This window comes from Sarcophilus harrisii, chromosome 2 (assembly GCF_902635505.1).
Source record: "Sarcophilus harrisii chromosome 2, mSarHar1.11, whole genome shotgun sequence".
In the NCBI taxonomy this organism is placed as follows: Eukaryota; Metazoa; Chordata; class Mammalia; order Dasyuromorphia; family Dasyuridae; genus Sarcophilus; species Sarcophilus harrisii.
This window is the reverse complement of record NC_045427.1, coordinates 271,232,860-271,247,094: the sequence shown is the minus strand read 5'-3', so window position 1 is coordinate 271,247,094 and position 14,235 is coordinate 271,232,860. Positions and strand designations below refer to the sequence as shown.

Genomic DNA, 14,235 nt, shown 5'->3' with positions numbered 1-14,235 from the left:
TCAGACATAATGAATTACATTAAAACTTACTTCCAGACATCAGATAGATGCCATTAGGATCTACTGCTAGACTTGTAACAGCATCCAAATGAGCAACCATAGAATGGATCATTTTACCTATATGAAATACAATAAAGAACGTTATTGAATTAACTCTGTGTTTGTTGGGGGGAGGGAGGGGTTTAATACTTATTTTTCAACATGTTGATAGCAACAATTTCACATAAGAGCAAAATCCCAAAATGGATTTTTAGTAAGTAGCCTCAAATAACCAATGTGCAAAATGATGTGGTGGACACTGAAACAACACTGACAAGAAAATCATACCACTAAATTCTATATAAAATTACATAAAGAACTAAAGAACACTTTGCAGAAGTGAAATCACTTTTACAGCATTTAAACAGATTGCTAAAACAACCATGGATAAATCTTCCTATATAAATTCAAAAATAATCAAGTTCATTATTCTTCTGAGATGTCAAAAATTTCATATTTCAGGAATAAATAAAGGCAACCCCACAGTGCTGTGCCATGAATCCAGGCCAGAAGTTAGGTAAAGTCTATAAACCCACTTTCAGAATGATTTTAATGCAAAAATTAAAACAAAACATATATAAACCTACACCTTCCACCACCAAATTGACAAAAAAACCCAAAACTACTAAAATAAAAATAGACAAAAACAAGTTCATGAATCCTAGGTTAAAGAACTTGTCTCAGCATTAATTGAAGACACTGTAAAAAGTAACCTAATAGGGACAGCTAGATGGTGCAGTGGATAGAGTGCTGGTCTTGAAGTCAGGAGTACCTGAGTTCAAATCCAACCTCAAACACTTCCTCTATGTGACCCTGGACAAGTCACTTGACCCCAATTGCCCCAGCAAAAATCAACCTTATATTAAAAAAAAAAAAAAAAAAAATTAGAAGTAAATGTTAAAGATTAAAGAGACATTAAAAAACAACACCAAAAAAATAAAAAATAAATAAATAAATAAAACAGAAGGTACTATAAACCAAAATATTCTTCTAAATGGGGAACCTTTGCTATGAGACTTGTCACTCCATCGAAGTCAGGAAGTCAGGAAGTAGGCAAGCACTGCAAATCATGTACATTTTCCTATACCAATACTCTTTTTATGGCTAGAAAGGCTAGGGCTGCTCCTAATAAAAGTAAGGCCTCCTTGCACGTGTGTGTGTGTGTGTGTGTGTGTGTGTGCGCGTGCGTGCGCGCATGTGTGTATAAACATACATACATATCAAGCATTTAAGCTATAAATAAGCATATTTGCATAATGCTTCATACCTAATATGAAATATAAAGTATAAGCATGAGCACTATACAAATATATTTGATTACTATTACTTTTCAAGTAAAGCAGAATAACACTTAACTAGCAGGATAACCAAGAATGAAGGAGTTTTTCTGATTAAGTCTTACCATATATATTTACTCTGAAAGATTAATAAGGAAATAAAACAAATTATAGGAATGTAACTGTGAAATTAAAGTTAATAATCATTTCTTGATGATAAAGAATATTACTTTTATTAAAAATTACCAGTCATCACTGTAGACATGTGAAGTTAATGAAGAATTAAGCTAAAGATTTTCTTAAAGAATAAAACATTTTAGTTTCCATTAATTTGGCCTATTTTTTCCTCCTAATTTCAAGACAATGCTTCATAGTTCTAGTACCCCAAGGTTGTAAGACTAACATGTATTACATATCATGATCAATTTCCCTACTTTTAGCCAGAAAAAATATCAAGATGACTTAAGCTATTTTGAAGAAAACAAAAACTTCATATAAAGAAAGCTACTATATAAAATCTAGAGGTTAAATAAAGCATAACATTACAAAAAGTTTTTAAAAATTCACAGATTCATTACTTAATAGCATAATCTGAAAAATAATTACAATAGAAATAAGGCAAAATAAAGGCAATAATATTCTCATAATAAAAATAACAGTTTTCTTACCCGTTTTATTGTCAAAAAACTTGATGTGTCTATCTTCATGAGCAGTAATTGTAACAGGAAGTGTGGGATGGCTTACTACCCTGTTAATATGATTATTTGATTGTAAACCTAGATGGAAAAGAAAAAGCATGATCAGTGAATCATTTCATTTTCTTTACTGCTGCATCTTGTACTTATCAAATTATAATCCCTCACATAGTCTAAACTATTGCAAGTCAGTAGGAAGTTAAGATCCCTACTTAATAAGACCTAAGCACCAAAGTCTGAAGATATTATTTAGGGTTCCCTTTTGCTACTCATTATACATGAGTATCTAGTATGTAGATTTAAGATTATCTAATATGTATATTGATGGATTTTTCCATGTTCAAGCTCAGTATATATTATCAGTAACAAAATATAATTTCATATGAGACAAAAGTAATTTCACTACCGATTAAATTTTTTATTCAATTTATTAAAACTACATAAGGTCATCATGAGAAGAAAGTGATGTAGTAGAGATTTTTTTTTAATAAACTCAAACAATAAAAATTAGTCTTTTGGAAAGAAAAAAATCCCTCAATTTTATCAATTTTAATAAAAATGTTATCAATTCTAGGTTAAATTCAAGGAAAGAGGAGAAAATAATTTAAAATTATAAAGCAATTTAGAGTTACAAAGTATTTTATATACAGCATTTCATTTCACTCCCATGGTAATCAAGTGAGGTAAATGGAGATATAATCCCTATTTTACAGAAGAAACTGTCACTAGCTGTATGCAGCAAGTCTTACTAGTTTGGACAAGTCATTTAGCCTCTAAATCTCAGTGCAACATAAAACCTTTTAACTCTTTTAAAAAAAAACCTATATGTAACAATAGACTTCAATCCAATGAGATCTATCACTGAGGCACTACATATGGCATAGTTGAGTCCAAGGACATGGACAAATAGGAAAATTTGCATTGTAACATGATTTTTAAAAAATGTATTGTTGCTAGCTTTAAAATTTCTATGCAATTGTATCAATATGATATAGAGGTGACTCTGCCTTCTTCTTCTTCTTTTTTTTTTTTGGCTGAGGCAAATTAAGTGACTTACTTGCCCGGGGTCACACAGCCAGGAAATGTTAAGTGTCTGAGACCACAATTGAACTCGGGTCCTCCTGACTTCAAGGCTGGTGCTCTATCCACTGCACCATTTAGCTGCCCCTCTCTAGGTTTTTAAATACTAAGACAGTGGGGCTTAACTCTGACAAGTTTTACTAACATTTTAAGTATAGTTGCAACAATGGACTATGTCACATATCTACATGCAAAAAACACAAAATCTATATAGTTGCTAAATGGAAAAAAAGAGAAACTAATGATAAATTAAGAGCACAGAATGAAGAATTCAGAATTAAGTTAGAGAAAAGTTAATACCAACTTAGTTTTTGATCTTTGAACCTTCTCATATTATAATGAAAACTTCAGGAAATAATCTAAGCTGATGAAACAAAACAAATAATTCTAGAAGATTTACTCTTCTAGAGAGCCATTACTCTTTAAGAAATGGTCAAAAGCTATGAATTATTTTCAAAGTATCAACATAGAAATAACTGTATGAAAAGACTGCTTCAAATTTCTAGACTAGAAAAATGATTCCCAGATCAGAGTTTATACCAATTGAATGGCAGGTGATGAACTGACAGTCAATACTGCCTGGGAGAGGAGGAGAGAAGAATATATAGTAACATATTTTTGGTAGACCTGAGAAATGGGCCAAACAATGCAGAAAAACCACTATATTTATTTATACTTTTTGATTCAGTGGCTCCACTACTGAGCACATAGAAACACTTTTATGGCAGCAAGAAATTGAACGATCTGTATAAAATATTGTAACATCATAAGAAACAATAAATATAACGAATTTAAAGATGTGATAAAACTGGTAGGAAGTGAATGAATATAATGAAATAAGCAGAATCAGGAAAAAATATATACAATAAATGGAAAAGTACATTAAAAAGCTAAATTCTGACTAACTATAGTAACCAAGCTTGGTCTCAAAGAGTTGATAAAAACACTTTTCCACTCTAGCTCCTTCCAGTGGATTCAAGAGGACTACATTTCAGACATACTCATTTTGTATTTGTTGGTTTTCCTTAAATGTTCTTCTTTGTTAAACAACAGGGAGCTAAAGAACCACCCCTTCACGCTATTCCTCTCATTCCCTTTTTGCACACCAAGGACAGAAGTTGGTGGGAAATCACTGATAGATATTCAAGCAAACTTACCAGAATCTACCTGTGATGAAAGCATCAACAATGATTGTGATGTTTCTAAATCATAAATGACTGTACTGCCAGTGTTGAAAGAGGTCACCATATGAGCAGGATCACAGCCTATGAAGTCAACAGATGTAGGTATTCCATGTTCTAAAAAGAAGTCAGGAGGAATAAGAATGTATCATGAGATCAAATGATTATTATGAAATCTTTATTTTTTTGAAAAGAAAATCACTTCTATCTATCACCAATTAAATTAAGACAATATCAGAATCATGAAGGATAAAAAACACACCGAGATAACTGATGCAAGAATAGGGAGAATTTAAAAAATTATTCAAACATGAAGCACAGCTACAATAGCAGGAAAAAGAACAAATGTTTCATTTGAAATGATTCAAAGTACCTAAAAATAATTAAGTGATGAATAGACAATAAGAAGTGTGACACCCATTAGTTACTGGTTACATTATTAGTTACAGGTTATAGGGGTATAGCAATTTTTTTAAAAAAGCTTTTTATTTTCAAAACATATGCTTCTCTGAACATGAGATGTAAAAAGTGCAAGAAAAATTAAAATCATTTTCTCCTAACATAAACTTCATAAAAAAATTATTATAAAGAGGATCCTTTAAATCCCTGGATTCATCTAATATCCTTTTGCTTTAAACAGGTGACTGACTAAAATATTAACATAAATTTTCCAATATTCATTTTTACCATTAAGAGTATTCATCAAAATCTATCTTGAGTTACTTCTCTGTCAAAAACAAAGGAATTAAAAACTACTTAACTCCTCTAATTTTAACAAATTCATCTTTTAAAAGTTTGTGTTTTTATTAGAAAATTTACTTACCTTTATCTCCATTGTAAGTGCAAATGCAGGGTAATTTTTCTGGTGGATTCCACAATCTAACAGTGCCATCTGCTGAACAAGACAGTAATTGATTCTTTATGCCACTGTAGGCAAGACCCCAGACTGCATCTGTATGAGCAACTAATGTGCCAGCTAGAACGTTTGGCTCTGGGAAAGAAGAGTGAAGGAAAGGAAGAGAAAATAAATTTTAATTATTAAGATAATGGAAAAAAATAAACTTTTTGGTTTGTTGATAATAAGGATCTGTCATTTTACTACCAATATAAACTCATTCATAACACATCAGAAATCTAGCATTAAGTAATTCCTGATTTAAATTTAAAATTGGACTTATATTTCCAAGTTATTTTGGCATTTTACTTTAATGCTAGGAAAGACATTAATCACCAAATACAGTTAATAATTATGTCAAAAGTTCCAAATGCACAAAATGCCTATTTGTCATACCACCACAGTGATATGTTAAGTTGCAGAAAAAGCTTAACTCTACACTAAGACAAGCCAGGTTATGGTGGCCAAACTAGTTGTGTTGTCAGACTAACAGCATTTTCTGTCTAAGTTTATAACATGCTTAGAAACAAAATAATTTTCTTTGCAGACACTTTCTCTACATCTTTTCAGATTTTGTAGAAAGTTATCCACAATAAATAACTAGATCCTAATAAAACCAAAACATGTAAAGTATGAGACAGAACAATTTCCTGATATGGCAGACAACCACACATTCACAGATCTGTAGGCCCTAGTGAAATCATAATATCTACTGCTTACCGTATGTATCATATGGATCCACATTAGGACTAGGCATATTCCACCATTGAATAGTTGCATCAATGCCACCACTAAAACACTGTTCTCCATTAGAACTAATAGCTAATGATAGTACAGGTCCACTACAAAAAGAAAAAGGAAAATTATCAAGGAATTTATTTTTTTAAAAAATCAATGAAAACCTCGAGGCTAATTTTATTTACACACACACACACACACACACACACACACACACTCACACACTCACACTCACAAATAATATATATAGTCCTTTAGTTATAATTCTATGTTCCTAAAGCTAGTTATATTCAAAAATCTTTCAAGGCCTCTTCCTTTCTTTCTAAAATTCAAACCCTCCATAACCTTGTACTCTGTGACTTGTGCAGGTACCCATATTATAACAGCATACGATCTATGCTGCCACCAAACTGAACTACCCCCTCAGTAGAGACAGTTTGTTCTCCCAGTTCTACATCCTCAATACAAACAGTAATGGCTGTATACATTGGCCTTTGTCTCCAACTTTGAGGGCACCAAGCAGAACATGGTTAATCCTCTCCCACATGATAAGTTTACTAAATGGTTTTTCTTTCTAGACTAAATAAATTAATCTTCACTAGGCATATTCCCAAGGGCCCTCATCATTTTAATTCTCTAGGTCAGGTATAAAACTTAACAGAAATCACATTTAATTGTAATTGGGAAATGTCTAATGAAATAAATAAAAACATACGATAGTACAAGTAATAATTTGTAGTGTGCGAAGTCAACACATGGCTCATAAGGGCTTCTATTTGAGTTACTAAGTTCTATTGAGCTATTGACTAGCTGGCTATAGACATCAAGACTGCCAATTCATTATCAAATGCAGCCTCAAGATCACACATCAATTTGGGCTCTGCCATGTTCCCATAAGCCAAAATCCTTGAGGATTTCAAACAGAGCCCAAAGCAGACATTGCTGACATTTTTTCAAACTGGTACAGCCTTCACAATCTATAATGCCATTTACCAGCTGTGAAGGGGAAGAGGGTCAGGGGATGTTGAGATCTTGCCAGTCTTGGTGTCTTACAATACCACTGACAAGTCCCAGGTACCTCTCACTTAGTTTTCAGAGGGTTGCTAAGATACAGATTTATTAGTATAGTATATAAAACACCATCTTCAAAACTGCCATTTGATATAGTGAAAGCTAAGATTTGGGTTAAAAAAATTTTTTTTTTAAGTTTTAGTTTTAAGAATTTTATTTGCTGTACAGTATTTATGGCACTATAGATTCCATGTGTTATAAAAAGTGACTATTTTCTAAAATCAATGTCTTGTTTTTTAAGATGTTAGAACAAAAGCTAAAATTAATGTTTTGCTTTTTTTGAGATATTAGAACAAAAGATCATAGAATTGTAAAAAAATTTAAAATATTTTGCATGTTACCAATTTTATTTCTTATATTGCATAATGCAAGTTAGTTCATGGTTTCTGTGTTAGAAAATGTATATTATCAGAATTAATGTTTTGCTATAAAGAACAGGAAGCAGAAAAGTCAACCTTTAGTAATCTCTCTCTAGTAAAAGATTTGCAGTTTTTGGTGACTACAGGAATCTAATCTCCTATTTCCCACAGTTTTAAGGTTATCAACAGTTCTGACAAGCTGATTATCTAATAACTTCTAATAACCTCATTACAAGGATATGTTTAGGAACAGGAACTGAATATCCTCTGATTTCATTAGTATAGAGAACTTCTGTATAAGGAAACTCCCTCTACAAGTCAATGTCAAAACACTATTTATGATTTGCCATCCTAGGAGCTATCCACAACACTCATCAGTTAAGTGACTTGCTCAGAATTACACAGCCAAGAAGTGTCAGAAAAACTTCAAAATCAGGTATTTTTGGTCTTAAGACCTGGTTTCTCTTCACTATACTCATAATGCTTCTTATATATTATGAAGTGTAAAAAAAAAAATTAGAATAGTTCTTGCCTCTACCCCCATCAAGTCATCAGTCAAATGACCCCAACAAGTGGCTCCATCTCATTAATTTATTCCACCTACCACCCATTCCTATTTCTTTTAAAGACACTTTTTGGTTGTCCATAAGTCAAGCTAACCTTGGCTAAGAGTCTTAGCAATCCTAACACTAGTCTTAAGATGAGATTTCAGTTTTCTTCTTTGCATTGTCTTTTTAAAATTTAAAATTGGTTGGAGTTTCCTAGATATTCCAAAAGGGTGATTAAACAATTGCCCTCTTTTTCTTTAAGGGAATTCTTTTTTGTGCCCTAAGTATTTCATTCTTGGGAGTTTTTTCCTTTCACTTGGGCTTCCCAAGAGAAGCTTCATGAAATTGCATCCTTATTTCTTTGAACTATTTAACACAGTCTCCAAAAATCTAGCATACAAGTCAATCAGTGCTTCCTGATGTTTTTATATCATAAAAAAATTTAATTTTAATTAATTCCTCCTTCTTTAATTTTCTCTCCTTTACTCCAACAACCAGTTTTTTCATGGCAATAATCAAATAATTTAGCTATCTGCCCTTGTTGCTTCTTCCAACTTTTGAAAGATGAAATTGCATTAAGCTAAGCCAATAAAATGTATTAGCTGCTCTGCTTTTGACAGGAGGAAAAAAAAAAAAAAACACTACAAAGTCTAGATAACTGAAGTCCTCCATGACTACAGCATTATGTCTTCATGAAAGATAGGTATCAATTAACCAAATTCATCTATTTCCTTTTTCTTTCTATGTTCTCTGTGATATACTCTTGTAACATTTTCACTTCTGTTCTTCCAATGATCTTTATTCAATTACTCTTTCCCTTATTATTCCTGGATTTCTTCACTTGTCTCTATGTCTATATTTTCTTAATCTACAAAACTATTTTGCAACTCTGCCCCTACTCTCTTTCCTGTTACTTAGAATAAAATGTGATACTAGTTCCTGCCATCTTCCAATCATGGTTCCCATTCTATAGTATTTCAGTAATACCTACAAGATTAAATTTATTTCTCTGCATTCTTAACTCTAGTCCAACTTGGCTTTTAGAAGTATTTTTATGCAGTTGAAATCAAATGTTTCATTGCTAGGTTCCTTTCAAGAATTTTTTATGGCCTGTGAATTTCTAGACACTTTCAGCAAACTAATTTTCACTTTTAATTGAAGTCTACTCGATTTCTTTCTGTGCAAATAGATCAAAGATTCCTATCAGGAGTAATATATACTAAGCTAAAAATTATTCTGCAAAAAAATCAAATCAAATCAACTACTCAGCTAACCTCTCTTGATGAAGTTTCTCAGAAAATTACTGCATGTAGGAATTTATTCACATTAAACAATTATTTAGTTATACTCTGGTGCAAGCACTAAACCAAGCAATGAAAAAAAAACCAAAATGTAAAGATGAAAAATAGAAAAGTTCTAAAATATGATTAATAGAAATGTTTATTGTTACATATCAATATATAAATATCTATTGGTATATCTATTATAATTTGAAAGACTTACATGTGGGCCCTAAATGTGTAGATAGGTTCTACATCTAATGAGGCACTCCTGAAAAGGAGAAAAAAAAAAAAAAGATAAAGTAATTGAATAGTCATACAACAATCACAGAGTAGATTGAATCAGGAAAACAAAAGGGATAGAATAACTTATTAATTACTAATCAAATTACAAAGAGGCTAACATTTAAATACTTGCTTTTTGGCAGGAACTGTTTTTTGCAAGTTCCAAAGTTTTAGAGTATGATCTTCAGAGGCTGTAACCAGCACAGGCTCTACAGGATGAAAAGCTAATGCCCGTACTCCATCAAAATGGCTACGTAGTGTATATTTGGGATTCCATGTCTTTCGAAAGGCATCTTTATTGGCAGGTAACTAAAAAAGATAAAATTAGTAAGAATAATGATATTTAGGGCAATGTGAAGTCTTTAAAAAAGTTGTAAGTAGTAATGTACACTCAAAACATTTAAGCATGGTATGGTCAGTGTTATTGTTTCTACCAATATTCAACATTTAAGAATCCTTATTGTGAAAAACTTTGTTTAAAAAAAAGATGTTCTAGCCAAATGGAAATTTCTTTAAATCAGAAAACTAAACTTAAGATTACTTTTGTCAACTGAGAATAAAAAAGGCCTTCTATAAATTATAACAAAATCTATACCTATCATTTTCCCAAAGTATTTTTAATATCAAGTCATGTTATTTTAAAAAAAGGAATAAAGTACTTTCTCCCAACCTACAATAATGTTGCCAGTTAAAACATTTGTCTCTCTCATACTTGAAATCACTTATAAAATAATCATATTTACTAAAATTTAAAGCTATTAAGTTTTTAATAGTTTTTAAATAGTAGAAACTATTTCTTTAAGCTTTTCAGAAATATTTCCTAAAACAAAGTAACAACCCACTTATTCAACTTGAATATGGAAGTGAGGAATGCTAAAAGTAATTGGGGGGGGGGGGGGGAGAGAAGGGGAGAATCTTGATTTAATTTAAACTTCTATTTTATTGAGTATCTGGACAGAAACAATAAAGAAAAACAGATAAATCATTAATTAGAGTGAACATGTCATAATAAAACTTGAGTCTAAGGTTGGTTTCCTTCTAGCATTCAACATGACTCTAGGTAGTTTTGTTTTCACAAAATGTGTATTAAACTGGCCTTAGCAAATTTCCTAAGGTAAATCTGCTTATAATACGATTTCTTTTAGTTGTCTACTATTTGGAATTGCTTATACTACCACTTGCTATCATTTGGAAGATAATCAAAAGTTTACGGTACCTAATGAGTAACTATTTTTTCATATTTCACTCCAAACTTCAAACAATAAATCACAACAAATTGTCATTTTAATCCGAATATTTTTACTGTATCTTGACATTAATTTCCTTGTAGAAATCAGTCTGAAAATGAAGAGCCCTTTATTAAATCATTAAGTTTAATAAAATAAAACTGCACTTACATCATAACTATAGTCTGCATCATTTGTTACCGTCAAGTCTGCAAGGTCGCCAAGGCCTAGTACACTTAATAAAACATCATCAGAACCCATAATAAATGACTTGCCTCCTCCAGATGGAAACATTGGTTCAGCTATAAAGAAGAAAACCACTTCTTAAATGCTGAAAAATCATACAGAGTAACACAATATTGGCAAATGGAAGTATTTTAACTAAGACATAAAACAGTAGAAATATAACATTTAATTTCTCTACTTCCCATCTATAAAAAGGGAGACATGGCTAAAATACAAAAATTTTAAAGGATATATAGTTAATAAATGTCACCAGTTTTTTAGTCTCTTGTTTACTAGGTTTTAAAGTAATAAAAGAAACATAGTTCTTGACACACATCCAAAAGAATTCTTAAAACTGAAACTGCTTTACAACACTTAACAATGTTTATTTGCTGCAATGAAACTCTTAGTTTGGGATCTCTTAATTTGTTAAAGAGAGGTATAACTTTATTTTTCAAAGTTCACTAAATACTTCACTATCACCTTAAGATGTGATCTCTCTCCCTTTTCAGAAGCATTATTCATGTGGATTCAATAAAAAGAAAGAAAGGCTTTGGACTAAGAGTCAGGAAACCTGGGTTCTAGTTTTGGTTCTATTGTTAATGAGCTATATGATTTTATATGTCACTTAATATCTCCTGGCTTTACTTCTTATCCATTACTACAAAGATTACTTTTAGTTTGAAAGTTATGACTAATTTTCCCCAAACTGTTCTTAAAATAAACATGTTAGCTAAAATTTATCACTAAATTTTAAAGTTTAACATCCAATTTGTAAAATAAGCCATCAAATTTAACTAGTCTTTAAGTAAAACTCCTTAATATAGTCATCATCGTTTTTGAATCTAAGAAAAAACACAATGCTTAATTTAGGTTTTTTAAATTTGCTGTTTTTTCTATTTGCAGCTACCATTACTTACAAGAATTATTTTCCCTCTATATTTTACTACACCCCTGTTAATCTATAAATATTGAGGTGGGTGGGCAACTTAGCATTGATGTCAATTTTCTGCTCTGAAAATTATAGTATGAGCAAAGATTTTAAAAGAAATTTAAGATTATCCATTAAAAGCAAATTTAACTATGATGCTAAAAAGAACCAGAAGAATCAATGTAACAACATTTTTACTATGTAATTCTAACCACAACAGAAAATCATGCACAGATATAATGGGAAGAATTCGTATACAAAATGTACATGATAAATAAGATCTTAATTCTAATATGTCATGCTTCAAAAATGTTATAATAAATGGCATCAATGACTTTATAGGAAAAAAATGAAACTAAGTAAATCCAAATTACTTTTAAAGAAGAGAAATTTAATATCTTTCAAATCTATTACAAGTCAAATTCAACTTTTTAAGACTTCCACATTTTGATACCAATATTCCTATCTTCTTCATACCATGTTCATAAGGTGCAAAAATTTACAAATTAAATTCTGAATCACCAACAGATTTGAAATAGCAAACACAGTTAAATAATGCATGAATATAATTAGTAATATTTTAAAATAATTTAAGTCTGATTATAAAATTGCAGAAATATGAACAAATTTAGGTCCGTTTCTCCCCCCCCCCCCACCCCATTTTGCTAATAATATACTGGATATCACTATTTATAAATGAAAAAAATTTGGAAATGTAAAATTAGCAAATTTAATTTTTTTTTTAAAAAACCTGTATGTAAAGTTAAAGTTAAGTAACATTTTGCTGTAGTGTTGGCCAGTAACTAGAAAGGCTAATATTTTTCCAGTTTGTTTCTCACACACACACATGCATATGCACACACACACATGCATATGCACACACATACACACTGCTGGACATCTTCATAATTTGAGGTGAAGTACCACTCTATTGGCTATCTTAAAGTTATAGAATCAATCTTCCTGGTATAATACACAATTCTTATCATTTGGTCTTGATCTTTGGGATGGTTAAAGGAAGCCAAGGGTTGAATAATTTGTTGGCCCATATAAAAAGACTGGATCATTTGCATAAAAAAAAAAAGCCCATTCGATATTTTGATTAAAAATTTTAAAAAGTATGCTTATATAACAAGCTAGTCCTATCCATTTAGCATTTGTTCATACATATTCTGATGAGAATTTTTAAGCTATATTTTTATAAAATTCAGCTTACTTCAAAGAGCTACCACCACAGCAAATTACACTCAAAAAACATAATAATTACCTCCTTCACAAAAATACTTTCTTTTTTTAGGAAAATTATTTGATGTTGTATACACTGATAATGTGTGTGTGTGTGTACACACACACTGTATTAAGATTTTCTACATACAAATTTACTATGAAAAAATTACTCTGTAGTTCATAATTCATCATTTTTCCCCTCTGCAAGGCTTCTTTAAAAAAACAACATAAATTAGTTGATCTAAAATTAGGGAGCAGAATTGAATTCAAAAAGCCTTTGTTAACTTTAAATACATTAGAGTTTTCCCACTATTTCAATAAATAAGGAATATGAAAGTTGGACTACAAAAATGACACTGCCTTATATCATAGATCCTGTGGGATTTATGAATCTAATCTTTTTCCTGAAGATGAAAAAGAAAAAATCTTTAGCAAAAGGGGCAGAAACACAAAAAGTCTCAAATTAGGCTGCAATATTCCATGCAAAAAACCCTTTTCTATAAGAAATGTCCAACACTAAAGTGTTTTGCAAAGTAAGAAAACTTCAATGGGAAGTGAGAAAATTCTGTAAATATTTTTAAAATAAGAAATAATTAAATTTCTCACACATCCTTAACCCACTACCCAAAGAGGTCAAAAGAAATATTTTGTCTTTTTTTTTCCTCCCCAGGCTTTAAAATAAAGCTTCTGACTATACTTCTGCCGGCTCTTTATTTTTTTTTTTACAACTGGTTCTATATTTTTTCCCTTTCCTTTAACTGACATTAACATTATCATTTGTAATATGTGTTGAAAAATGTCATATTGTCTACCCTTACACATGCAGAAATCTTTTGTATTGCTTTCAATAAAAAAAAATTTAGTTGGTTTTTAATTATGTAGTATACACTTGGAATTTACTTTTTCCTATGGGCCATTGCCTTAATAAAACAGTGTTTGCCTGCTCTAAGATCAGCTCTGTGTGAATGTCTGAGCACATAAGTAATGGGGAGGTGAGGACCGATGAAGGATGAGAGTGGAGAACTAAGCCCAAGCAACAGAATGTTGTTTATCCAGAAGCCTTTCAATTCTATTAATTTTGCTTCTGTTAAGTTGTACCTGACTCTTTACAACCCCATTTGGGATTTTCTTGACAGAGATACTGGCGTGGTTTGATTTTGCATATGATAAAACAGAGG

At 31.0% G+C, this 14,235-nt stretch overlaps 1 protein-coding gene across 3 annotated transcripts in view; it reads right to left on the bottom strand.

Moving 5' to 3' along the window:
* STRN3 (striatin 3) overlaps positions 1 to 14,235 on the bottom strand; it is an 82,149-nt gene that overhangs the window by 1,752 nt on the left and 66,162 nt on the right. For all 3 annotated transcript variants that reach the window (XM_031952267.1, XM_031952268.1, XM_023501154.2), the window contains 8 exons: positions 10,846 to 10,976; positions 9,582 to 9,757; positions 9,387 to 9,434; positions 5,888 to 6,009; positions 5,096 to 5,263; positions 4,249 to 4,389; positions 1,985 to 2,092; positions 31 to 117 (listed from right to left, as the gene is read on the bottom strand). In XM_031952267.1, the coding sequence (XP_031808127.1) occupies positions 31 to 117; positions 1,985 to 2,092; positions 4,249 to 4,389; positions 5,096 to 5,263; positions 5,888 to 6,009; positions 9,387 to 9,434; positions 9,582 to 9,757; positions 10,846 to 10,976 (981 nt within the window). The remainder of the gene's footprint in view (positions 1 to 30; positions 118 to 1,984; positions 2,093 to 4,248; positions 4,390 to 5,095; positions 5,264 to 5,887; positions 6,010 to 9,386; positions 9,435 to 9,581; positions 9,758 to 10,845; positions 10,977 to 14,235) is intronic.